This window comes from Podarcis tiliguerta (assembly GCF_965153285.1).
Source record: "Podarcis tiliguerta genome assembly, chromosome: 1".
NCBI lineage: Eukaryota > Metazoa > Chordata > Lepidosauria > Squamata > Lacertidae > Podarcis > Podarcis tiliguerta.
This window is the reverse complement of record NC_139534.1, coordinates 63,920,113-63,947,951: the sequence shown is the minus strand read 5'-3', so window position 1 is coordinate 63,947,951 and position 27,839 is coordinate 63,920,113. Positions and strand designations below refer to the sequence as shown.

Below are 27,839 nucleotides of genomic sequence, written 5' to 3'. Positions count from 1 at the left end.
ATTAAGAACCATGTGTGTAAGGGTTTCCACCAGGTGGTCTTCACATGGGCAAGTTCTTTCTCCTGCCTGAGAACCTTACCCAAAGGAGAACCCAGTTCTGTTCCCCTCCTTGCCAAAGCGTAGCCTTAGACCTTTGTGTTTCAGAGTACCTTTGTGAGCAGGGTATATAAAACCAACCCTGTGAGGTAGTACGTTGCCACCACTCCTTAAGTCCAAACAACCTGGAATTCCCAGACATTACTGGGCACCCCTAAAATTCTAGGGAAGCAAAAGCTAAAGGCCAGACCCTCTGTTTCCAGAGTCTCAGGTTAAGCACTTACTCAGTAGCAAGTGACCAAGAGATCAGGAACTAGAATCAATACCCAAGAAGACAGGCATCAATCTTATATGGTAGGTTTATTAAAATTAGTAGTAGCAGAACTCCAAGGTCTATAAAATAAAATAAAATAAAATTTAGAAATGCAAACCCCACAGTGAGGACCAAGTATGCTTGGCAACTGTAGAATGCAAATGTACTATTGGGATTGCAGTGGAGCGCTGGGAGGAAAAAGGGGGAGAGAATGGAGTGTCGCAGAATACTGAACATCTGATGTCTTGTGTGAACTACACACTGGATTGGGCATAATGTCCTAGTACTAGCTATTGGATTTTCTTTGCTCTTGAGACTTTCATCCGCTTTGTGGCTTGAGTCAGATGTGCCCTGGAGCAGGCTCCAGTTCACCTTATGGGAATTTTCCAGTTGCCAGCTCATGGTCAGTAGGGGCAAAGCCTTAACCATATGTCCTGGTTCAGAGGACACAGTAAGAAGAACCTTAGAATAATAGAATTGTAGAGTTGGAAGAGACTTCTAGTCCAACCCCCTGCAATGCAGGAATCTTTTGCCCAACATGGGGCTTGAACCCACGACCCTAAGGTTAAGAGTCTCATGCTTTTACAGGCTGAGCTATCCTGCCTTGGCTGAGCTCAGTGCAGCACCACAGTTAAAAGGACTGAGGAAGGAGCAAAGCAGCTGCAAGCTCCTCTCTGGAGGCCCACACAGTTGGCTTACTATGTCAAGTGAACCAGGTCTGATACGTGTAACGGGGTGAGACCTAAACTCTGATTTGTTGAGGCACCACTGAATTTCACTGAACGACCCTTTGCTTCCTGAGAGTTCTGCTAGCAATGTCTGCTCATTTTAGCTTGTTTGGATAATGGGAGATTCAAATATCTCACTGAATCGTTACCCTTCCCAATAATTTTACCCAATAAAATCTCAGTGCTGAATAGAAACTGTGAGCTCCTGCCTTGCTAGGGCAACAAAAGCTAGTGATTGCTGAGAGTCTACTTGAAGGGCCCTTGTTAAAACCTTGTGGTTGTTGTTTTTTCGCCTTGCCCTTATGACTTGTAAAGGAGTTTAAATTGTTTGTTTCTTTTCCAGCTGTCATCACAGGAGCTGTTGTTGGATGCATTCTGGCTGCTGCTGTTATTGCTGCAGGGATTGGTTTTTTCATCTTCTGGAAGAAGAGAAGGTATATTAGCTACTGCATAATTCTTTACAAGGATGTAGTTGTGCATAACACTTCATGATGCAGGTCTCCGCTGCTTCTCTTTCACGTATTTGGAATGCTTGGGCTCTGTTTCTACCATGCATTCAAACCATTTTCAGGCTGTCTGTCTTAGGAAGGCCAGGAGGCCTTAATTATTTTTTACCAGGGTGTAATAACTCTGCAGGTAAGAAATAGGTTCTCCTTAATGAACCAGCTTAGTCCAAATACAGAAAGTCCTGCCAAACTGTGACTTGATAGGTCAGCAATGGTTGGTCTTTAAAAATAATTAAAGTCGCTTTACCTCTTTTCTTAGTCTTTATTCTCCGAGTTCCCCATGGCCACAGCTGACCATTCTAGGGATACCCATCTGATACAGTGCTCTTGAAGGGAGTTGACATTTTATCAGAAGTCATGCCCTGCTGATACTATTTATTGTTTCTTTTGGGAAGATGCTGTCGGTGGATTTTGTTCACTCTCAGTGCCTGATTGCCATAAAGTTGGTCTAGAAGAAATTCCTCCCTGATGAGACTGGGCTTGTGACCTGGGTAGTGGTTTCTTTTTGGTCTTCATGTGCAGCTTGGATGGTTTACTTCCTCAAAGGCTCTGGATCTCTTGCTCTGCAGACTGTTCTTCATAGAATGCTGTGTAATCTGCAATCAGCGGCGGAGGAAGCCGCTCGGGTGCCTGGGGTGGTGCACCCAGGGGCGGGGTGGAGCACACCATGGGGCCTCTGGAGTCTGCCTGCCTCCTTCCACTCAGCCGCAATGTGGAGCCTATGGGCGTCCAAGCTACTGCATCTCTCCCAGGAGAGACATATGGCTCGGGCACGCTGCAGGCCCCGCGGTGAGTGCCGCCTGGCATTTTGTCACCCCCCTCAGTGGTGATACCCGGGGCGGCCCACACCCACCACACCCCCTTCCTCCCCCCCTGTCTGCAGTGTGTGAGTTCATCTTTGGGGAAAGCTGTGCCTTGTGGCAAATGGGTTGGGTCACATGGACCCCAGTACTTTCCAATCCTATATTTGTTGCTTAATGGAAGGCATAGTTTGTGGCCTGATGTTGGCATTTTAGCCAAACCAGTAGTTGCGGAAAGCTTTATATTTTTTATTTCAGTTTTTCCAAGAGTGAAAAATGCAACTAACCCTTTTTCAAAATCTACAATTCTACAGGAAAGGTGGAAAAAACAACCAGGTGCCATTTACCCAATTAGAGTGAGTTGACTATTACTATCTTCTCCTTAGAATATACTGAGGATCAATCAGAATTGGCTTTGTTTTAAAGTGGTGGGGGAGATAATACTTAGAGTGCTTTAAAAGTATTTTGGGTCATTGAGGTCCTAATAACCTATGTTATAAAACTCTGTTATGATTAATTGGCGTAATAATGTGTCAGAATTCCTGTGTAAAGATGCTAAACAACATGCAAAGGTCTTTCTTCCTTGGTGGTTAGGTGTGGGGTGCCCTGTTTCACCAGTATTAAATTCAACCTAATTTCTATGGCTCTAAGATAGATTGTGCATTGTGTGTGCGCAGGGGAGTAGGGTTATACCTGTCCAGGTAGGGGCACAGCTGGGCCACCAGCCCAAGCTGATGGAAGGCACTCCAAGGCCATCCGAGCCTCAAGCAACAGCAAAGGACCCAGGAGTACCCCCAAGCTACCGTATTTTTCACACCATTGGGCGCACCGGACCATAGGGCGCACCCAGTTTTAAGGGGGGGGGGAAATCAAGAAAAAAATATTCCCCCCCCCCAGCCTCAAAGAGCAGCGTACAGGCTGCACACAACCTCTCCCCGCTCGCTGTTTTGCCTTCCCCCTTAACCTCCTGGGAGAGGCTCCCTGGGGCTAAAGAAGCCATAGCCCCGTGCATCCTCTCCTTGCCGGAGGTGTTGCGCGCAGCTATGGAAAAAGGCAAGGCAGCGAGTGGGATCCATCCCGCTCGCTGTTTTGCCTTCCCCTTCAGCCCCGTGCAGCCTCTCCTTGACGCTGCGTAGGGCTAAAGAAGCCATAGCCCCGTGCAGCATCTCCTTGCCGGAGGGGTTGCGCGCGGCTATGGCACAAGCCTGCATTCGCTCCATAGGACGCACACACATTTCCCCTCAATTTTTGGAGGGGAAAAACTGCGTCCAATAGAGCGAAAAATACGGTATGTGTAGTAACTACTGGGTTGCTTTTTCTTATCCTTCCGGATGAAGCAATTTATGTGAGGAGTCAGGAGAAATAGATGCAACTAAATAATTGGAAATGGCAGGAGCATAGCTTAGACTATAAAGAAGATCAATTTTTAAAGCTATGCTTTTGCTCCTCCAAAATTTAATTGGGCATTCTTGTATCACAGCAGGGAATTTGTAGTTTATGTAACACTAGATTCCAAGTATTATGTATAAAATTGTTCTGCTCAGCTAATAAAGACTGTAACTAATGTGTGCGATTTTTCTCTCTTCCTTTCCGCCTTCCTCTGCAGACCGAGAAAGTAAGCAAATAATTTACTATACTCTAGATGAATAATAGAAATAGTGCTTGAATTCATGCCTCTCATTTGATTATGGTTTTTTTCTGTTTAGCTTCTCAGAGAATGCTTAGTGCTTTATTTCCTAAGCAAACGTGTTATGTTGTGTACACTCAGCACTTCAGCTGTCAAAATATGGATTTGGAATTTCTCAGTTTCTGTTGTCCCTAATTCTCACCTTGTTGGACTTGCCCTTGGTGTAGGGGCCAGATTGCTGCCTGTGAAAATTCATGGCACAAATAAGTCGAGAGCAGCCAGCAGGGAAAGGAGGCAGCTTGTACCTTGGTCTCCTGGTGGCAGCATCACTGCCACTTACCAGGGAAAAGAGGTTGGAGGCAGCTGCAAGGTTTACAGTTGTGTTGGACTGACTCTGCTGGGGTACCTGCACAATGCTGACCTCCCCACCGCCACACCCGCCCCCCTCCCTCTATTTCTTAGTAAGTGGCAGCAATGCTGATGTCAGGAGGCCAGGTGTACACCCAGCCACCCCTCCACACCAGCTATTCCTGAAATAAAACCTAGTCCCTACTGGGCTATGACCCTTTTCTAGTCAAGAGTCTGTGCTAGGCCCGAAACAATGGATGGCATATCTCAGGTACTGCTCCTATGAAAGTAACAGGGCAACTAAATGTGCCTGGGTGGCTCTGGGGACATTCCAGCACTGCTGCCACCGTCTTCAGGAGACCATGTGTGCACCGCCACCTCTCCCTGGCAGCTGCTCCGGAAACTGAGTTTTTAGCAAAATAAGTGTGTCCTAGATAATGTCGACTACTACAAGGTGGTTGTTTTTTGTTTCTTTCAGATCAAAGTTATTTAAAGTGGAAGACTTTGAGTCTCATTTTAAGAAACAGAAAGCTGACTCAAACTGTGGATTTGCAGAAGAGTATGAGGTATGCATCTGAAATGTTCTTAGCTTTTTCTCTGTCGTCGTAATGTTTACATTCTTCCACATAAGAGCTCAGCTACGTAGCTCTTGTGTTGTAACCCACCCCGGGCCCTTAGGGTGAAGGGCAGGTAATAAATTAAATAATGACGACAACACATGCTTCCTTCTGCACAGCTGAAAGATTAAGACTGTCCCGTCTTCTCTGAACAGTTGAAAAAGGAAGGTGCAATAGGACTTGAGTCCCTGCAAAATCTGAAATTCATGTTTTGTGGTGGATTTCATTATTTAAAGAGCCAAAATTCAACTGTGAAAAAGCCATATGCAATGGGAAACAATAAGCAAACCTAACAATTAGGAATTACCTTCCCCCAAATTTCAGTGCTGTTGGATGTCATATGGCCAAGTGTTGAAGAACCATTTGCATGCCATGAGGTAAAATAATCCTAAATTCCTTCTCTATTTGCTGCAGGAGCTCAGGCCTGTTGGTACAAATCAGCCCAGATTTGCAGCTGAACTACAAGAGAACAAAGCAAAAAATAGATATAACAATGTCTTGCCATGTAAGTTCCTCAACCCTGCTGCTACTAAAAACTGACCTGGCACCATCACTGTGCTAGAATCCCTTCTCCCCCTCCACCCCTATCAGCAAAGATAGGCTAGGCTCAGACTCTAAGGCTACTTTTAATTCTAATTACTACACCACCTATATTCTTTCATCTGGTTCATGGTGTTTTCTTTATTTAGTGGCTTAATTCATTTTATGTGGTGTGTGCTGTGGAAAAAGGAAAATATATTGACACATCCTTTTAATAATAACAATAATAATTAATAAATAATTTTTTTGCAGATGATATTTCTCGTGTCAGACTTCAGATCCATGACCATCCAACCAATGATTACATTAATGCAAACTATATGCCGGTAAGTGTTTCCAGCCTATTTAAAACAACCTATAGTGTTTTAATGACAGATTTATAAATAAGAAAAGTGGTATTCAGACCATACTTTGATTGCAGGGTTACAACTCCAAGAAAGAGTTCATCGCTGCACAAGGCCCTTTGCCCAATACGGTGCAAGACTTCTGGCGCATGATCTGGGAGAAGAAAATTTATACCGTTGTTATGCTGACTAAATGTATTGAACAAGGCAGGGTGAGTTATCGTTAAAGCTCCGAAACATGCTACAAAATGTTGCTGTGCACCACAACCACCACAAATTTTGCAGCTCAACGATTCTAAAAAATTTAATTCAATGATTAAAAAAAACCCCTACCAGTTTAAGACCACAACCTGGGAAATTGGAAGCTAAGATTGATGCCTTAACAGATGTACCCCGTGATCAGTAATAAAGTTGTTGAATCCAGATGCGGAGGATAAAGATGCCCCACATTGCCCTAGTTTTGTATTGCCCTAAGTTTTTTGTGTGGCACTACAGTAAAGTGGAACGATAACAGCTTCTTATTCTGGATTTGGGACTGCAACATCATGAGTGACAGAAGAACGTTCCTCGGCTACTGCCGTGCTTAGGCTTCCACCCAGCAGGCATGCTGCAAGACCTCTGGGGTTGCTTTGAAGCCCGAGATGCTTGCTGGCGGTGGTAGTGGGAAGCAGGCTACCTAGGCAATATGGTGCTGCAGTTGATAATAAGGGATAAGTGGAAGGATTCAGCACCCTCTTCCAGCCCAGCTCTTATTTTGCTCCTGATTTGTTTGGTGTTTGGTGTTTTTAATATTCTATTGGGAGCTGCCCAGAGTGGCCGGGGAAACCCAGCCAGATGAGTGGGGTATTATTATTATTAATAATAATAATAATAATAATAATACCCGCCCCAAACCACTTTGCAACAGAAAAGACTTGTGAGTTAAGAACTGTGTTTGATACTCTTATCCAAGCCCCTACAAGGACCTTTTAGATGGGAAAAGGGCACTGGCCTGCAAATGCATTGATATCTAAATAATTACGTAACTCAACAGGAGAGGAGAACAATGGGGGGGGCATCTTTACTGGTCCCAGGTACTCTATCCCACCCCACCCACCCCCATCTGGTCCTAAAGCCAGTGTCCCCACCCCTTACTTTTCTTATATTCTTTTTTCTTTTGTGGACCTATCATATAATTTGACTTATAATTTATATTTCTAGACAAAATGTGAGGAATATTGGCCAAATAAACAATCCAAGAGCTATGGAGACATAACAGTAGCCATGACTTCAGAAATTCCTCTTCCAGAGTGGACAATAAGAGATTTCTCCATGGAAAAGGTGAGTTGTTTGTGCTCTCTCTCTCTCTCTCTCTCTCTCTCTCTCTCTCTCTGTGTGTGTGTGTGTGTCTGTGTTTTGCTTATACTCTTGATTGATGACGTATCACTTAGGCTGCAATCCTATGGGGTCCCAGCAGCCATAGGGCACATCACATTTCCTTGTCAGAGACACCAGAGAGAGAGGGTTCTGAGAAGGAGTTCTGATGTCTTATCTGATCTCCTTGTCACTACAGAAACCTTTGGGCACTGATATGACTGGGGCATGGGTGTATGTCTGGTTTTAGACATTTCTGTTTGCCTTATTATTCTGATAATTATTCTGATTTTGGAAAAACAACAACTAGATATGGGCAGCAGAGATTTTTCACAGGAGAAACAAGGGCTCTGGATTAGACATGTGACCTACCTTTCAATGTGATTTGTTGCCTGCTGTTAAACTTATTTATTTTAGGTTAATTTATACCTCTTTTCAGATTTGGAACAGGCAACAAAACGAGCTCACAATAAAAGCATTTCTAACTCTGAATTTTGGAGATGGGCAGAATCCACTCCACTCCACAGAATTGTAGAGTAGGAATTTGAATGGGTTAAGCAAGAAGATGTCTGCTGAGACCCTGAAATTAAACACTGGATAATTGGGAAACATTATAATTGGGGAAATTGATAATTTTCAGATTGAAGAGGCTCCTAAATCTCCTCATTCATCACTAGGAGCAAAGTAGAGCCTCAGAGTCTCTATATTTGACACACCTTTCCCATGTGAATAAGTTCTCTGAAACCAGGCTGTTCCCCCATAGTCATCCAGGGAGGTGTGTGTGGCAGGCGCAGTCTACCAAGAGGACCAAATAGGCCTAGAGGTCTTGTTGCTCCCCCTAGCAATATTTCATAGCCCTCAACCTCCAAATTTCCCTTCCCCCCAAAACCCACCCAATCCCAAAATGCATTGCGTGTGAACTACTCCATCACTAGTGAAAACAGTCAAGCTAGATACAGTGGTACCTCGGGTTAAGAACTTAATTCATTCTGGAGGTCCGTTCTTAACCTGAAACTGTTCTTAACCTGAAGCACCACTTTAGCTAATGGGCCTCCTGCTGCTGCCGTGCCGCCACTGCACGATTTCTGTTCTCATCCTGAAGCAAAGTTCTTAACCCGAGGTACTATTTCTGGGTTAGTGGAGTCTGTAACCTGAAGCGTCTGTAACCCGAGGTACCACTGTATAAAAAATTCACTTCCCTGATTTATCCAAGCTATTTGAAACCATCAAAAATACACTCAGCTTGCAGCAATTCCAGAAGGTGTACTGAACCCAGGTCTTAGGTCAAGCACTCAGAGGATAGAAATATGAGTTAGCTCAATGAAATGTATTTGGCACTTGGTCTGAGTCTCATACACTTTTAAACATTTGTTTCTTCCTCCCCTGACACTGTTCGCCCTGAGCAACTTGTCACTGTCTCTTCTTCCACAGCTGTCCTTGGGGCCCAACCCTTCCACTTAGCTTTAACCTGCCTGCTCCCCCCCCCCCCCGCATTCCACCAAGCCATTCTCATAGAGAGCCATCTTGGTGTAGTGGTTAAGAGCGGTAGACTCCTAATCTGGGGAACCGGGTTCGCGTCTCTGCTCCTCCACATGCAGCTGCTGGGTGACCTTGGGCCAGTCACACTTCTGTGAAGTCTCTCAGCCCCACTCACCCCACAGAGTGTTTGTTGTGGGGGAGGAAGGGAAAGGAGAATGTTAGCCGCTTTGAGACTCCTTAAAAGGGAGTGAAAGGCGGGATATCAAATCCAAACTCTTCTTCTTCTTCTTCTTCTTCATGGCTCACGTTTTCCTGTGCCAGGCGCTACAGAATTGCCAGGAAGCGGCTTACAGGCTTAATTTTTTTATTATTATAAAATACTTCGTGACACCATTCTTCCGAACCCTAACGACTACTCCTGTTCCTCTATTTTCATTTCTAAGAGTGATTCATCTGAAAGTCACCCCGTGCGACAGTTCCACTTCACAGCCTGGCCAGATCACGGTGTCCCGGAAACAACCAACCTCCTCATTAACTTCAGGCACTTAGTACAGGAATACATGAAGCAGAACCCTCCAAGTTCTCCTACCTTAGTGCACTGCAGGTACAAATATTACTTTCTGGAAGGGGAGGGGAGACTCCCAAGTCTAAGTGGTATCCTATATACAGTTATGTTTGTGTGGAAGTGCGGGGGCTGGGGTGGGAATATTTCAGTGCCACTGCTTATGTAACTATAAAGGGATGTGAACTCACAGGGCCTTAACACATGCAAAGTTGGGTATTCTTGTTTCTATTGCCATCCTAGTTTTCCATACAGTCACTGATTTTCAGGTGAACAATGATAAAGGTAAAGGACCCCTGGACGGTTACGTCCAGTCAAAAGCGACTATGGGGTTGCGGCGCTCATCTCGCTTTCAGGCCGAGGGAGCCAGTGTTTGTCCACAGACAGCTTTCCGGGTCATGTGGCCAGCATGACTAAACTGCTTCTGGTACAACAGAACACCGTGACAGAAACTAGACCGCACAGAAACACTGTTTACTTTTCTACCACAGTGGTACCTATTTATCTACTTGCACTGGCGTGCTTTCAAATTGCTAGGTTGACAGGAGCTGGGACAGAGCAATGGGGCGTCGCAGGGATTAGAACCACTGACCTTCTGATCGACAAGCCCAAGAGGCTCAGTGGTTTAGACCACACGCCCGTGTCCCATAGGTGAACAATGATACAGCACCTGATTCTTCCAGGCCATTTCCTGAGCACAATCTTAGCACTAGCAAGATGAATTTACCTCACTCTTTGCATATTTAGAGTTACTTCATGTAGAGGTGTCCAACTAAATGGAGTGAGGGCAGGGACCAGACCATTATTTTGCTTTCTGTCCAGTTGTAAGAAAAGAAAGAGGCAAGGCCTCCTTTTTTAATAGATGCACACTGTAGACCTGTGGTCCTCCAGATGTTGCAGAACTACAGCTCTCCTTTCCCCTGGCTGTTGTCCTTGCTGGCTGGGTCTCTTGGGAGTAGGAGCCCAACAACATCTGGAAAGACATAGGTTTCCCCATCCCTGCCTTAGACAAACAGACAGCTTTTGCAATGGGCTCCATCTCCTGGGACCGTGGTGCCAATAGGCCCTAGGGTCACTTGACAGGTTATTTCTCTCTACCTGTGCATCACTTCTGTGGAGGAAAAGGCATCCACCGAGAGTATTAAGAGCAGCAGAATAGATTGTGTGTGTCTTTTTTTCTTTCTTTCACAGAAGACAGATAATTATGCTGTGTTAAGTGATCCTTAAACCGAGATATAAGCAAGGATTTAGGGCTTAACTGAAGGCAAGCACGAAGCCATTAAATACATATGCAATTGTTTTTTCTTACAGTGCTGGTGTCGGAAGGACGGGTACATTCATTGCAATTGACCATTTGATCCATCAAATGGAGATGGAGAACACTGTTGATGTGTACGGTGCTGTATATGAGCTTCGAATGCATCGGTCTTTAATGGTGCAAACAGAGGTATGGGCAGGATGCGATTCTAAGCACGTAAATCAATGACCTACACATGGCATAGCAAGTAATATTGTCACCAGCTTTCAGCATTGTTCCAGTTGATTTAATATTTCTTTGGAGATGCAACTGCAGACACCAGACCTAAATTTCTGCCCCTTTATTTCAGTTTCTGTTCCTATTGCTCACCTTGAGGGCCACTGTTGTTGATTCCTTTTGAATGCCGGAAAAAAAGAAATGCCTTTCTTGCAGTCACTTTCTATATGGGCAGGAAGAGGCAGATGTTTTAAAACTGCGAGATTTTTCCCCTTTTCTTTCATAAAATGAAATGGCAGTGGAGAAGCCCAAGATGTATGGCTGCATTGCAGTTGTTGACTGCAGAAATGGGCATAATCTCTCTTAAAAATGATTCATCATATGAAACCTATGCTACATATTCATTATTAATGTTATTGTTATTATTTCTCTCCTTTAGGATCAGTATGTCTTCCTAAACCAGTGTGTTTTGGACATTATCAAATCTCAGAAAGATAAGAAAACAGACCTTATCTATCAAAACACAAATGCCATGGCAATCTATGAGAACTTCGCACCGTTGCCACATATTGGGAAAGCAAATGGCTACCATGCGTAACTGCAAGGGAATGACAAGCCTCCTACTTCTGCCTTTTACATAAGTGAGGAAATATGCACTCTTTTTGTATGTCTTTCTATACAGAGACTTTTTCCACTTTTTAAAAAAGAATAACTGAAGATGTACACATTTTTAAAAATGGCAGTGGGAACTGTAGTTTCTACAATAGTGTTAAAGGGAAAATACACTGTATTTTACAGAAGAATTTGAAGAAGGTGAAGAAGCATCACATGATTGGTGTATTATCACTGAATAAATGACGGGATCCCTTTTTGAACTTTAGAAATAATAAATGACACAGATACTTAAAATCAGGTTTGAGGGTCACTGTTCCAGAGATGTTTGTATGTACATTGGCTTTTCGCCAACAGAAACCTACGTTATCAGTGACTGCTCAAGTTCTTTTTGTTTTATTTAAAACGGGAACACAAAAAATTAGCAAATAGGATATTTTATTATGTACTTGTGCCTTTTTCTAGCTGTTTTGCTATAGACAAAATGATCAGAGTCCTATATTTTTGTATTGAAATTCTCGGTTGAAATATAACACTTAAATAATATCAATATCAATTCTCATTTGGAATAGCTTTGTTGATTCTTCCTTTATGGAGGTGGCAACCCTTTCTTTGTATTTTACTGCGATCTGCAGAGACTTTTCGCTAGAGGTAATTCACTTGATCGTGTGAGGACTGGAGCAATCGTGTGACACCTTGGCTGTATAAAACTGTATTGAACTGTGGAATGGAGCCTTCTTGTATGGTTTAGCTGAAACTTGTTTAGCTTTGTATTCATGCGTCAAGATTAGTACTTCCCACTTCTAAAATCTGTTAATATCAGTTGTAAGTATATTCACGCACTTTCAGTGCTCTTCAGAACCCATTTGTGCCTTTGTCTGTGCCTGAAACTTCCTTTTCCTTCACCTCACTGTCCATAGCCCCATTTTCACTCACTGCCAATGAATCTGGTGAGCTGAAGATGTCATTGTCTGATGTCACGATTCTACTTCTGACATGCCTGTAAACATGTGACTCCCTAAACCAATCTAAACATGAGTGAGAAGAAAGGTGGCTGAGGTCAGTGAGGGCAAAGTGAATGAAAATGGTGAAGGAATGAAGTGGCAACTGCCAGTGGAACAAAAGGACATCAAGCACGTAAAAAAATAAATAGCAAATCTTCAATATGAGTATTCCCCCCAATTAGTTTTGTGGAATATGCTAATTTCAAAGCAAATATTGAACATAGGAGATGTTTTGCCTAGCTTTCAATCATGTAAATACAAGCCCATCAATGTACTGTGGAAGCAGGATTGTTAAAGTACACACTGGCTACATAAACACTTGACAGGGCGGACTGAGCTGCGTGGAGAGGCAGTTGTGTGTCAGGTCCACTAAATCCAGCATTACCACACAGGCCCTCAGGCTTCACAGCAGTTTCAGGAGAGTAGTGGTGCTGCCTTCAATGTGTGTAGATAGGAGGGAGGCAGCTGCTTCTCCGTGTAGTTACAACCCATCTCACTGGGAACTCATTGAGTGCCCGCTGTCTAGTTAGCAGTTAATCCAAATGTTGCAGTTATCACTTGATAGCTTATCTCCTCAGTTAATCTTGAGGGATGGCCTTTAGTGGTGTCATTCACGGAAGAGGAGGGCTATGTCTCAATCTGAGCTTTAACTTGTTTTCTTTGTGTGTATGTGTCTTTGTCGGTGGGAAGGGAGGGGGGAATGAAGGACCCACCCTATCCAGGTTGAAATTTTTATGTTCTCGTATGTAATAAGGATTTATTTAAAAGTGCAATATTTGATTTACTGAATGAACGCTTGCCTCTATTTCCATAGAGTTTTACTCAGGTTCAGTATCTCTTCTTAGTTGTTCTGTGGTTTCATGTTCTTAAATGTGTCGTTTGTGGAAGACCGAAGAACTCCTATGGCAGAGTGATCCCAGGAAGGTCCATTGACTTTGCTCTGTTTCTATAAAAAGCAAATGTTCTAAAGATCTACTGATTCTTTCAGCTGCAGAATATGTTTTAGCCAGTTAAAACTGAGGTATATATTTTTAATGTTGTTGTATCAAAGATATATAATTGCTCTACCTTTTGGTTTATTTGTTTGTTTGTATTATGCTGCTGTAGTTGTAACGGATACGATTAATGAAAATTGAAGGGTTCTCCATTAAATTAATTGTGTTGGTACACTGATGGTGAAATTATGAAGGTATTCTTAATGAAGGACTTGTGGCGTGGGAAGTGGGAGGGGTTGTGGTTCATTATTCTTTTAGTCAATGCGCTGGCAGCATTAGGAACTGGTATTATCTCTTGAGTGTGTTATAGAGCTATCTGTAAAGTATTGGAGCGTTCTGGGCTCCACTCCTCGACTTTCTTTGGTGCAAAAACCCTTTGAATTGCATTGAGCTTGTGCAGAGCAGGCAATATGCTTGAGGGAATTAGGGTGCTGAAGGGTATACAGTAAGCCGCACTCCATGGCTCTGGAGTATTTAAAATTCTGCCGGTGGGGCAAAATCTTTTGGAAACCAATAGCTCAAAAATGGGGAAATGGTTGCTAATACAGTTCTTCTCCTACCAAAGTCTATGATTGGTGGCTTTTTATATCTATGCCTTAGGTAGAATGACATTTGGATGTTGGTGGTTGGACTAAATATATACATATTTTTAAAAGGTTGAAAAAGGGGCCCCACTAAAATATAGATTAATCTGTTTCATACATGCCGCATTCCAATGCAGGGGTCTTCTACATAGTAGAAATGAAATCCTGCTTGATTTTGGGGGAGAGCCAATAAACCCTTGTTGTTGTCTCTGTAGATCTTTATCCAGGAAGAGGTTTTGCACAAGATTTGTCTAATGTAATAAGCAACGATCCTAATCATGCCATAATTGATGCTAGCAGTCTTTGTGCATCTTGACATAAATACAGTTAGCATGCAAATAATTGCACTTGTGAACTCTCCTTACAAAATGGGGTCTCAGACCAAAACTGGCCTATTGGGGTTTTTTCTTTTTACAAAGTGCCTGTCTACCATAGATGACTGCTGTGTCTGAAAAGTTACCAGAATGTATGTCTTGTTTCCTGTTAAAATAAATGGCATCCTTTCAAGGCAATGCAAATATTCTTAAGAATGATGAGAGGAATCTGGACTTGCCCTTTCCGGTGGACAGAATGGACTGAGATCCAGTGCAGACTCCCACTGAAGGAAGTGAGGAGTGTTTTTCTACAAATATATTTGCCTGTACTTTTCAGTGACACCTTCCACACCGACCTGAAATGTCTCCCAATCCTGCAGTGTAGTTGGGGATGGGGACACAGAGGAGCTATAGTAGGATGAGAACAATCAAAAGCCATCTTTCTCTTTCTTCAGCAGAATATCTTACAGGTAGAGTTCTGCTAATCGGGATCCAGCCCTACATGGCTAAAATTTGTGCTGGTTGAAAACATTAGATCAATTAAAAGTTGCAGGATCACAGGCCCAGGGTTCAGAGGTAATTAAATTTCGCATAGGCTCCACTCATTATGGAGGTGTAGGACTTGGGCAAAGAAAATAGGGGGAAGCATAGGAGCTGCATGCTCTTTGCCTTGATCAAAGGTGGTGTTACCCTCCAGATATGGCTGAATTACAGCTCTCATCAGCCCCTGCCAGGAATCATAAACTGCAGTTCAGCAATGTCTGGAAGGCAACAGGTTTCCTCACCCCTGACTTAGATTCTTTCCCTTACTTCCTTTCAGTTAATCCCTTGCAGCTCAATCACCCTACCTCATGAAGATGTTGATGGATGCTACTAAAATAATGAAGCTCCTGATAGGTATCTTCATCAGGGGACAACTGTGCCCAGTGATAAGTTTATAGCAGGCATAGGCAAACTCGGCCCTCCAGATGTTTTGGGACTACAACTCCCATCATCCCTGACCACTGGTCCTGTTAGCTAGAGATGATGGAAGTTGTAGTCCCAAAACATCTGGAGGGGCGATGCCTGCTTCATAGGGCTTGGCCAGAGGCAGTCTGGCCTTCATTACTAGCTGCAATCCATGGGGCTGTCAGGGCAGGACTTTAGAGCTCAGGACTCAGCAGAGCGAGCAGGGAGGCCCCCAAAAGTAGGAGTGTTGGATTGCCGCATTTTCAACATATTACTATCTAAAGAGGACTATTAAGTCCAGAGCCTAAAATTGCCTAACTATAACTGAGTGCACATCATTTTCATAAGCCATCTGTGTGTGAGAGAGAGAGAGAGGGAGGGGGTGCTGTTTTAGTTCATGCTGTAAAAACTTAGCCCTAAACATTTGCACTTGATTACCTGCCTGTAACGGGAACATAACACAATGGTCTGTGGATGTATTATGCTAGCCCATCCTAAGCATTTGTTTTGCTGACAGGCCTGATCTTCCTCTTAGTCAGAGTATAGAAGCTCATCCGGGGCAGCAGCAAAGGGCAGCTAACTTGTCAATTATTTGGCTTATTGTTTTTACCACTGTTGGTTTGTTATTTTTTTGCAGGTGTGGGTTCAAACACCAAAATGCCTTGGTCTGTCTCCTTTGCCGACTGCAGAGACAGTCCAGCAGGGTACATATCAAAACTGGCTTGAATCGGAATAGTTTCTCACTGGTCTGCTTGTTATATAATTTCCTTTTGATCTACGCTTTGAAGTTATAAAAACACCTCAGAGTGCAAAATTATGTTGCTTGGAGTGTTCAAATCATCCTTTTTTTAGCCTTAAAACTTGGGAGTAATAACCTATGGGTCAGGATTCAAAGGAAGGAGAGAACAGTTCATGCAGGCAAGAAGCTTGCTTGTTTGCTGTTTTCACCACTGCCAAAGAGAAAAGTTGTCATTAAGTTTAAAAAGCAACTAGTCTCTTGGACAGTGGAACCTGCTGTAGTGCCCACATCAAGCAAAATCCCCCATGCATCCCCCTTCTTTGGATGCGTGCCAGTCTCCTTGTTTTTTATTCTATTTTTAATTTCCAGGCAAGGCATGATTTTGAAAAAAGAGTATTCTTTGTGCATCGGCTGTTGCTGTTATAATTGTGTGTTCAAATGATGTACAATGTTCAGTGTTTCATTCATTGTACAGATGTTTGCTGCATACTGTCCTTAATTTTAATTGTCTGATTGTCTTTTCAATGACATAAAAATAACTAAATAAAACATTGACACAATATGTTTCAGTGTATGTTCTTCCTCTGTGGTCCGTGGTAATTTAATCAACTCCCCTTCCATTTATCTCATTCCAGGGCAGCTTCAAGTACTTAAATCTCAATCCTTAAACAATCTTTAAAAAAATATGTGCCCTCAGTTGGGGGGGGGGGGGAGAGAGAGAGAGAGAGAGAGAGAGAGAGAGAGAGAGCATACAAACACCCACATGTTATTCTATGGAGTGATGCATGTTCTTGCAAACTGCTTTATGAAGAAGATGGAAGGCCCATCTGTTTTTACAAATCAAGCAGCTATGTGGTTTATCTGTATGTATTTTGGTTGCTGAATAGATGTCTTTAGTTGTTTCATTTGCTGCTGCTTATTTGTACCCTGTCACAGGGCATAGGAAGTGGTGGATCTTCAGATGGTTTTAGACTACAACTCTCATCATTCCTGACCATTGGCCATCTTGGCTGGTTGCTGATGGGAGTTGGAGGCCAGCATCATCTGGAGGGCCACAGGTTCCCCCACCTTTGCTTTAGCCCCACTAGAACTGCATGGTCCATTTGAAACCAAGTTCAAATGTCCAATATGCATAGCTAAATCAAAGGAGTCAGAATGCCACCAGGCATGATATTAATGAAAAGTACCAGCTGTAGATATTCAAAGAGAAGTAGTTATAGCACTAGTTTTCCCTGATGGTGCAGTGATCAGGTCACCTGCTCAGTGCTAACAAGTGGAGACTTGGCAGCTACTGAGGGAGCTTCCTTTTCCATCTTGGGGCTGCCCCCTCCTTTTCTCTGGAAGTTCAAAGATAGTCTGTCCATGCTGTCTGGTATCTTCTGTGGAGCCCCTGTGGAGGCAAGGAGAAGAAACTGATAAAGGTGTATTCCTGTCCTGGGTGGAACTGATTAGAGTTTCCTCTCCCTTTATCCACCTCACCAGATGCAGACAAGGTGAAAGGAATTCTTATCTTTAGGAAGCCGACTAATACTTCCTGTGTTTATCACCTTGCTGCCTCACCTGTACATGCAAGCACACACGCATATACAGAAGAGAGGATAAGCAGTGCATGGATCCATTCCTGAATCTGCATATGGAAGAAATGAGTACAAGGCTAGATATGCACCTCAGGTGGCATGCATCTGTTCACAGGTGACACGAAAACCGCAGGAAAGTTGAAGTGCCATTCTAAAAAACATGCTTCTGCAATATCATTGACACATTTAAAAAATTGTACACAGGCACATTTAAAATTTCCTTTCTGCCTTTCACATCATCAGCAGGAGAGAAGCTCAGAAGCATTCAAGTGGCATGTGTAACATCCATCCTAAGTAGCCATTTCAGTGTGCAAATGATAAAACCTAGATTCCAGCAGTCAAGCGATGAGCTAACAGCTCTGAATCTCATTGCCCAGTAGGAGTGCAGGGCTTGTAATTGAGAATAAAGACGAGAAAGGTGTCACAGCTTCATTCAAAATGGGGAGGAGATGCCACAGATTGCAACAGCATTTCCGTTTTGTAATCAACACCTCTGTGACTTGAGCCTGTCTTGGAGAATCACATTGTTTGCCTTGGAAGGCTTTACCCTTAGTTCCAAATGGATGAGCCTGGTTGCTGGTAGTTAACTAGAGCCATGGGGAATATAAGGAAGCATATGAATGCCTGTCTAGCAGCAGTGTGAGATTACGTTTTGCATGTAGCTGCCACTGGGAGGAATTCAACATACCACTAGACAGATTGCACAACCATCTTTGCTTGCCTGGTGGAATGATCGCCCCTCTCCTTCCCCCAGTGCACTCTTCTAGGAGTTCTGACCCCCAGAGCCAACTTAGGGGGTATGGGAGGCACAGGAAGAAAAGAGGGAGGAAAGCCCTATTGCACTACTGGAAGTTCTTCTGTGGGCTTCTGCTGGCAGGACTAATGAGTTGAATCCAGTCCAATATAGCTATTTCGTCATGCAATCTGATAATGTGCCCCCATAACCCTTTGCTAGGGCCAGCCCACCCATAAGACAAAGTGAGGTGACTGCCTTAGGTGGCAGGATCTATGGGGCAGCAGATCCAGCCGCCAATGAATGCATCAACCACTGCAGCTGCCGCAGTGTCAGCAACAGCTGTGGCACACTCAGAGGCTGGACCTGCCTCCTCTCAGCAAACAGGAGGCACGGCTCATCTCCTGCCACTTCTAGGAAGGAAATGGCAGGGACTGTGCCTTCTGGAGTCTTCTGGGGATCTGCACCCTCCCAGCATGATTCAGAGTGGACTGCTTCCCTGCCCCACCACCACAGCCTTTGATTCCCACTTCAAGGAGTAGAGTTGAACTTAATTGGATTCCTCACCTGTTTCTGATGAAGATCTTCACTCAACTCAACAAGGGCTCAAACTCATGACCCTGAGATCAAAAGTCTCATGCGCAACTGCAGGCACAGGCAAACCCCGGCCCTCCAGATGTTTTAGGACTACAATTCCCATCATCCCTGAGCACTAGTCCTGTTGGCTAGGGGTGATGGGAATTGTAGTCCCAAACATCTGGAGTGCTGGAGTTTGCCTATGCCTGCTTTACTGACTGAGCTATGGTGGGAGGCGGATGCTATTTTGTGGGTCACCCCAGGTGCCAAAATGACTTGGGCCAACCTTGCCCTTTGCCCTTGCTCATTGGGGTTTCTGGGGTGCATTTTGTTTGCCTGAACAGGGAAGACTGTCATGATTATTTATTGTAGTTCTTTATTTCATCAGATTTGTATACCACTTGAATGTAAGAAAGACCCTCAAAGCAGTTTCCACACATCTGTGGCCCCTTTTAGCAACACACGTCAATTTGGGAGGTCCTCCATTTTCAACTCTAAGGCCAGCATTCCCTGGAGTGAAATCTTTGTTCCTGATCTTCACACTGTTTCATGATGAACCTATAGAAGAAGAAGAAGAAGAAGAAGAAGAGTTTGGATTTGATATCCCGCCTTTCACTCCCTTTTAAGGAGTCTCAAAGCGGCTAACATTCTCCTTTCCCTTCCTCCCCCACAACAAACACTCTGTGAGGTGAGTACTATACTTCCTGTTTTCACTTTCCACATCCCCAGAAGCTAAGACCTTGCCCTATGCTGGAAAGTCACATAGAGCTCACATTTCTCCACCCAGGTCTGCTGTGTGCAAGACCACAGGTGGATGGAGCGGAGGTGCAAATTCTCACCTTTGCAGGGTACCCAGGCAGCATGCAATGCTCCCCCTTGCACTTTCTGGTGCTGATTTTCCTTATTGGCTAATGCCTGCGTCCGCAGCCAGAGCAGGAGAGAGGCACGGTCTCCTGTGGAATGGCAGCTTTGGACAATTTTATTGGCTGATGAATCAGTTCTTCTCTGGCAGCTTTCCAGTAATGCTGGATTGCCTGAGATGGGAAGGAAAAGCAGGTTACTCTGCCTAAGGCTGTGAAAGGATTGCTTGGAGACCAACGCGGCACTCATGCCTTGCTGCACAGTGAGTATATTAAGAGAATATCTCTCTGCATGCCACGCTATCTGAGGATGATTTGCCGAAACCCTCAATTAAACATGCAGCTTCAGCAATTGCTGCTTAACTGCAAAGATGTTCCTGGTTGTCACTGAGATTGGATTGCTATTGCAATTGGATGAGTTTGAACGTGGCATTTGGCTCTTCCTCTGGCAAATTCCTTTGCTGCAAGATCCTTCCTGATCTGAAGGCTTATCTGCAAGATGCCAGTTTTGAAAAATTTTGTAGCCTTTTCCTCCGTCCCTCCCCTGGAACTCCTACATTACAGGGAGGCAGGGAGGGAACCCTGATGCTTAATTTGAATTCATTTGGGGGATAACTTCTTTTGAAGTTGGAGGGGGCTTTTGGCTGGGGGTGCTTTTGCTATCAGTTGTATAGCAAGGATTAGATTTCCAGAGGAGTAGAAATAGGGCAGTATAAGAAAGGGAGGAGGAGAGACAGAGCTTTTACTTTTACCAGCCTGGGGAGTGTGCTGTGCTTAAAGGGACAGGATACTGCATTGCACCTAAATTACTTGCAAACTGTTCTCCTCGTGAAGTCTTCTGGAAGTGACATCAAAAAGTATTGCTACCTAGGGGATTAATGGGTCACCCCCGTATATATGCCCCCCCCAAAAGGGAACTCTGGAGAAGCTTCAAGGAATGCAGCTTTTTCAGACTGCAGTAGCTGTCTAACAAAACCTGCAGTTGAACCTGAAGACCTGCCTGCTTCTCAGAAGTGCTGTTGAATATTTTAAGTTTGGAGCAAGCGCTCCTTCCACTGCTAAAACTAACCATGTGAGAAGCTGTGACTTTGGAGTAGTTTTTTTGAAACATTAATATTTTATCTCCTGATGTGGTGGAGGGGGAGACTTTTCCAAGTGACTATAGTCTTTGGAAATGGGGGAGTATGTATCTGAGAGACAAGCATCCTTCGTTTAGCAATGGACACCTATGTGGCGAATCACTGTGGACTGTTCTAGGTGTTTTTTGCTCACCAGGGCACTCCCGGGCTTCTGAGGTGCACATTACTATTTTGTGTATTCCAGACGCCTGGGAGTTTCTTTGTGTATTATACTTGTGAAGACACTGGTTGGCTCATTTTGGTTGTCTGTTGCCCAATAGAATAAGTTGGTTTTCTCCCATTCTGTGATTCTTATTGTCTGGAGCTGAGTAGGCTCCAGGTCTCTCTGTCTAGATGTCCCTAAGGAGAGACTCATGGCCTTTGGGCTCTAATCTCAATTCCAGAAAGGGTGGCTAGATCCAAAAGAAGAGAGGTCTTCTGCACCTTTAATAGCACACAACCACAAACACTGCAGAAGCCCTGTCCTCTTCGGCAGACAACCACCCTACCCACAGCCTTCTGCTTCTGGCCTTTCCATTGCTCTTAGCCTGCCTCTGTTTTAATCATTATATGCATTTGGGAATTCTGGGCCATAGTTTATGTCTTTGATTATCTACACCACTGTTGCCTGAGGAATGCCTCTTTCAAAGATACAGTGGTACCTTGGGTTACAGATGCTTCAGGTTACAGACTCTTCAGGTTACAGACTCCGCTAACCCAGAAATAGTACCTCGGGTTAAGAACTTTGCTTCAGGATGAGAATAGAAATTGTGCAGTGGTGGCACAGTAGCAGCGGGAGGCCCCATTAGCTAAAGTGGTGCTTCATGTTAAGAACAGTTTCAGGTTAAGAATGGACCTCCAGAACGAATTAAGTTCTTAACCCGAGGTACCACTGTACTGCAAAAATGAGCACTGTACATTTTTGAATAGCAGTGGCAAAAACAGCCATAATACAGGAGCCATCAAGAGTCATCAAATTGTTGATATCCCCATTCCAGTGAAGCTTGGGTATTTTATTTTTTTAAAATAAAAGCCTCCATCTCAGTTGCCACGTTCTTTGATACTGCCATTTCATTTATATCATTTATATCATGCTCTCCCTATCCCAAAATACCTCAAAGTGGCTCTACAAACAGTACATTCATCTTGGCTGCTCCATGGAGCACACAGTCTACATATTTCCCCTCACACCTTCATGTGGTGCCACTTCAGTCCTTTCTGAGCCATGTGTAGGTCTGTCCCAACTGAGTTGGGGATGACACCTCTGTGGAAAGTGTCCTGCTCCTAGGCTTCCCAGACAATCTCCTGGGAGGTAGATGCTGTAGGCCCAGCAAGCAGGAGTTTCCAGGCCGCCATAACCAGTGATGGACCTTGGCGTGTTCAAATTTCAGTGGTGCCCTGTGCAATGCCAAAATCCTCCAGGCACCCCCCGCCTCTCGTGTTCCATTGGGAGCTGCAGTGCCTTGAAGGCTCAGCGCCCAGGATGACCAAACTGGCCGTGATACCCTAAATCCATCTTTTCCATAACCCACTGTATGTGTCACCTTTATCACTAGAAGCTCAATGAGTGTCAGGAGCTGTCCAATGGGTCAGGAGGCATGGTTTCCGCCAGAGAGACAAGCTGTAGTATCAAATTAGTGATGAATGACACACAATCCATGATTACCACTTCCTGCTTGCATCAATCAATGTGTTAAATTTTTGCTTTAGTTCCCCCTGCCCCCAATTCTTGTAGTGGCTATTTTTTCCCAAATTGAAATGCATTGCAAAGCAGGAGCATGCACTGCTAGCCAAATGTTGTTTAATATGGCAACCAATAGTGCAGTGATCTTGCTCCAGGATTAGAACCATTGATTGCACAAGATTGGAGCAAGATTGTGTGCCCATCCCCACCCCCCCACCCCCCGATAAGAGCCTGATATTTTTGGCTCCAGTTTTGTGCAATCAATGGTTCTAAGAAGCTGGGCTTTTTTCACCCTGAACTTGCCTGAACTCTCTCAGGTAGGTGCCATTGCTATTCCAAAAGAACAAGGGAGGCATCATCGTGAGTTCCGGCACCTCTTTTTCTAGAAAAATAGCACTGCAAAGAAGAGATGCCCACTCACAGCAAAATGCATTTGTTTATAAAAAATATTTCCATCCCACCTTTCATGACCAACATCCTCACATGACCGCCATATAAAATGCAACAAATTAACTATTTGAAAAATTTAGTTCCACCTTATTAAAACAAGCAGTAAAGATGTCAATAAGATGCAGCGGTTGCTAAAAAAACAAAATGCAGGTGGATTTGGAAAAGACCCTGGTGTTGGGAAAGATTGAGGGCACCAGGAGAAGGCGACGACAGAGGACGAGATGGTTGGACAGTGTTTTCGAAGCTACAAACATGAGTCTGACCAAATTGCGGGAGGCAGTTGAAGACAGGAGTGCCTGGCGAGCTCTGGTCCATGGGGTCACGAAGAGTCGGACACGACTAAATGACTAAACAACAACAAAATTGAGAGTCAGCTGATCACAGAATGATAGAATTGGTAGGGTTCCTGAGGGTCCTCTAGTCCAACCCTGTGCAGGGCAGGAATCTCAAATCAATATCACAAATATGGGTCCGCCACTGGATCCACTGTGTCCCTGGTGCCTGCTCACCTAACCTTTCTTATCTAGTCTCTATATTAAAAGATACATCTGGCCCATGCAATAGGCAAGGAGCAAAGGTGTGGGGGTAGGACACTAGCAAGGTTGGCGCTGTGCAGATGCACTGATAAAGCCAATCTGGCACTCCGTCTGCTTCACCTTCACAGCCCTAAAAGTTGCCACTTCCCTGCCCCGTCCAGATGAGCCGCACTGGCGTTTCTGTTGGGAGGTCCCATCTCCAGGATGGTGGCTGCTTCTCCAATGGGGTCTGATAAGTCTTGCAGAAGTGGGACAGGAATCCACATTTTCACCTGCATCATCTGTGTGTATTGCTCATTTATGTCACTGGACTTCCCTTTTTAGGGAAGACGGGGTTTGGTATCCTTCCCTGTTTCTGGCTTTCAAAACTCAGCGGACTCTTGTGATTATGGAGAGCGGCTGGAGTGGCCGATGTATATCACAGCTTTGTCTCTTTAGCCAAATTAGTTTTTTGTAGCACGGCTGTTCAGAATACTGAGCGTTACATTATTTCATCGTTCAAAAAGAAGCGAGAGACATAAAACAGGAAGGAAGACATGTAACCGCATAACTGACAATTAGGAGTTAACCTTGTTTTATAGCAATTTGGACTCTGCAATTAGTTTCATTGATCAGATCTGAAGAAAAAATATCAGCCCATGCATATGCATGCAAGGATAACACTGTGAGGCAGTGTGCTGTGAATATGTATGAGCACATTGTGGGACTGTAATGCAGGGCATGGACTGTCAAGACTCTGTTCCAGAGGTGTGATGGGAATACATTAGGCGATGTTAAGATCAAGGGAAGGAAGTTTGTGTATACTCTGAGTGACAGACAGACACACAAGAGGCTACTCCATCAATTTGGAATAACAATAAAACCACTGCTTTCTTGTCTTTGGACAGGATTGGTCCATCTAGCTCATTATCATTTACACTGTCTGTGACTGGAACCCTCCAGGGCTGGAGAGCCAGTGTGGTGTAGTGGTTGAGAGTGGTAGTCTCGTAATCTGGTGAACCAGGTTCGCGTCTCCGCTCCTCCACATGCAGCTGCTGGGTGACCTTGGGCCAGTCACACTTCTCTGAAGTCTCTCAGCCCCACTCACCTCACAGAGTGTTTGTTGTGGGGGAGGAAGGGAAAGGAGAATGTTAGCCGCTTTGAGACTCCTTAAAGGGAGTGAAAGGCGGGATATCAAATCCAAACTCTTCTTCTTCTTCTTCTTCTTCTTCTTCTTCTTCTTCTTCAGACTAGTGTCTGTTCCTGTCCTACCCGGAAATGCCAGGAACTAAGCTATGAAAGAAGAAGAAGAATAACTTTATTATTTATACCCCACCCATATCAGCTATTCTGAGTAGATTCCAACACATATAAAAACATAAGGGAAAGAGAAAATTGTGTTGTTGTTTGTTTTAGATTAGATTAGATTAGATTAGATGAATAACCTACCCTTCCGCAGAAGGTCCCAGGGCTGGCTACAGCAACTTGAAACTAGGCACTAAAACCAGTTTAAAATGAATCACAATTGCAGCTAGAGTGGGTCCTGAGAATGTATCCCTCAAATATGCAAGCTTAGCCAGTTTTCACTTCCCAAACCAATCTGTGAATAGAAAGATGCAGTTCCTTCGAAATTTGCAGTTCCTTTAATGTTGCGGTACAGTTCTCCAACCACTAAAAATGAACCCCAAAAGCACATGCTAGGAGGAAAGTGTGCAGAAACATTATGTATATATTACTGGGGAGGGGAATTAAAAATGCATTAAAATTAGGATAAATTGCTTGCAAAAACGTGTATATTGGTAAAAAGTATATATTAGGAGAAATGCACACACAAATGAGTACAAATTTTTGAGTGGATAAGTACAAACCAATGTACAAATGGGGAAGACTGGATTTAAGTTTAGTAAATTGAGAATCCAACATGGACAGTTTTGTTGATGCCTAGATTGAGCTAGGGGTCTTCTACATTGCAGATCCAATGCTGTGCCACTGTGGCCCTTTCCCGCCTCAGAATGTCACCGAGGTGAGAGCCTGAGCTGGACCTGTCATTCAAGGTGCCCACAGCTCTGCTAATATAAGAAAAACAGATGGCATACCTTGGGTATTGGCCCTATGAGAGTGATGGGGCAACAGACTGCAAGGCTTTGGTGTGGTTCTCACAATGCCACTGCTGGCATGCTAGCCTCTATTGCATCGTAAATACAAACACAGAAAGGGTGGCACTTCCTGTGTTACTGTCAACGCTAACACAAATTAGTCACAACGATGCACAATAATGCTCCACCTCTTTATATTTCCAGTGTGGTTTTTGTTCTCACTGGGTGCCAAAATTAGTAGGGCTGCTGCCGCTTCATTGTGAACTGGGTGACTGAAGGTTTCTGGAAGTAGGAGAGAGCTTAGATATAACTTACTGCTGCATATGTCTGTTAATGATGGCTGCAGAAAGTCTAATTCTGTGTTACGTGTAACACTGCTCATGATCAAATTGGGTAAGAGGAGGGAAAATAATAAGCAGCAAATGTGCTATTGAGTCCAACTGAAATCTAGGCTAAATATACTGCCTGGATGACTCAGGGTGAAAAAGTTGCTCTGCCGAAAATATAAATGATGAATCCTGGGAATTAAGGAAAGACACTAAGTGGTGCTTTTGTGGGGATTTTGAATCATAACGTGCATTAAAATTCTACTAATGATAATTTACCTAGGTAGCAATATATTATTAAGCAGTGCTTTCATAAATGGTTAATCAAATGCTCTGGATGATTACTGAGAAAAAGCTTAAGCTTCTGACAAATTTTATCCAGTAGATAAAATGAGTTAACAATCGCAAAATGTGCGCTATTGTCAGCTATTGGTTATCAGGGATGGAAACTCCCACCTAAAAGGGGATCTTCTTTATCTAATTAAAAGCATTTTAAAGTTGTTACAAAATAGTACTGGCATGAAGGGAGGAGGGTGGCACTCACCACAACATTAAGCTATCCTGTGTGAGAGTCAGTGTCCTGCAGAGGCTAGTCTGTTGGTCTTGGAACTGGGAGAGTGGGATTCAATCCGTACTCAACCCAATGAAGCTCACTGGGTGAACTGGGCCAGCCACTCTCTCTTAGCCTTCGGAGCACATAGAATCAGAATAAGAGGAACTACTACTTTCCTTTTTATTTCATATCCTTTTTGCTTGGAGCAGAATTGTGACTGTGTAAAATAGCCACCCACCCCACTACTTTTCCATGTTATTTTACTCTTTTAAAAATTGCAATATTGTTCTCTGTTAAACACACTGCATTTTACATACATTTCTGTATATGATTATGTTTGGGTGATTTCTCATCGTTTATAATACAAAGCAAAGCTATTTCTTTACCAAGGTTCCAACCCGTAAATTTGCAAAACAGGCAGCAGTGACTCCACTTCAACAATGACAGTCTGCCATTCCCATGTAATTTAACTCTCGCTTAGATGGTTTAAATAAAATGTTTTCTAAGGCTGTGGAAACAGCCTGGCTTTGAAGTACAGTGGTACCTCGGGTTAAGTACTTAATTCATTTTGGAGGTCCGTTCTTAACCTGAAACTGTTCTTAACCTGAAGCACAACTTTAGCTAATGCGGCCTCCTGCTGCCGCCGTGCTACCAGAGCACGATTTCTGTTCTCATCCTGAAGCAAAGTTCTTAACCCGAGGTAATTTTTCAGGGTTAGCGGAGTCTGTAACCTGAAGCGCATGTAACCCGAGGTACCACTGTACTTGGTTGGAAGAAAACAATAAGTAAGCTCTGTCTTTGTTTGTTAAGGGTGTGTGTATTAAGTGTGCATCTGTATGTGTGGATGAATGTGTGGTTTGTGCCTGTGTGAGAGGGTGATTATGTGGGAAAGGTGATTATATTAATAACTGGCTCCACCCACCCCCAGCATGCACCCCCATCCCACCCCCAAAGGCTTTTCACTGAAGTGATATGGCCTCAGACTGCCACCACCAATCTTTATTATTATGGCATGAAGTGAGAGCAGTTTCCATTAAGTCAATTCCACAAAAGTCAGATAACATGAATGGTGCTATATAGCAATCATTTTGGGGAAACGTAGACCTGAGGGAAACTTTATGCCTTCCTCCCCAGCTACAATACTGGTGAAGGAGCGTCTCCACCCCCATTGTTCAGCCCGGACACTGAGGTCCAGCGCCAAGGGCCTTCTGGTGGTTCCCTCCCTGCAAGAAGTGAGGCTAAAGGGAAGCAGGCAGAGAGCCTTCTTGGTAGTGGCGCCCGCCCTGTGGAACGCCCTCCCAGCAGATGTCAAGGAAATAAACAACTACCTGACTTGTAGAAGACATCTGAAGGCAGCCCTGTTTAGGGAAGTTTTTAATGTTAGATGTTTTATCGTGTTTTTAATATTCTTTTGGGTGCCACCCAGAG

At 43.9% G+C, this 27,839-nt stretch overlaps 1 protein-coding gene across 1 annotated transcript in view; it reads left to right on the top strand.

The window, feature by feature from the left end:
• The window catches only part of PTPRJ (protein tyrosine phosphatase receptor type J), a 77,509-nt gene extending 61,026 nt beyond the window's left edge, over positions 1–16,483 (top strand). Inside the window, exons 15-24 of the mRNA XM_083426141.1 lie at positions 1,421–1,511; positions 2,698–2,739; positions 4,837–4,924; positions 5,390–5,480; positions 5,768–5,841; positions 5,937–6,071; positions 7,060–7,179; positions 9,135–9,295; positions 10,565–10,700; positions 11,167–16,483. Of these exons, the coding sequence (XP_083282267.1) occupies positions 1,421–1,511; positions 2,698–2,739; positions 4,837–4,924; positions 5,390–5,480; positions 5,768–5,841; positions 5,937–6,071; positions 7,060–7,179; positions 9,135–9,295; positions 10,565–10,700; positions 11,167–11,325 (1,097 nt within the window). The 3' untranslated portion in view covers positions 11,326–16,483. The remainder of the gene's footprint in view (positions 1–1,420; positions 1,512–2,697; positions 2,740–4,836; positions 4,925–5,389; positions 5,481–5,767; positions 5,842–5,936; positions 6,072–7,059; positions 7,180–9,134; positions 9,296–10,564; positions 10,701–11,166) is intronic.
• Positions 16,484–27,839: the final 11,356 nt, after the last annotated feature.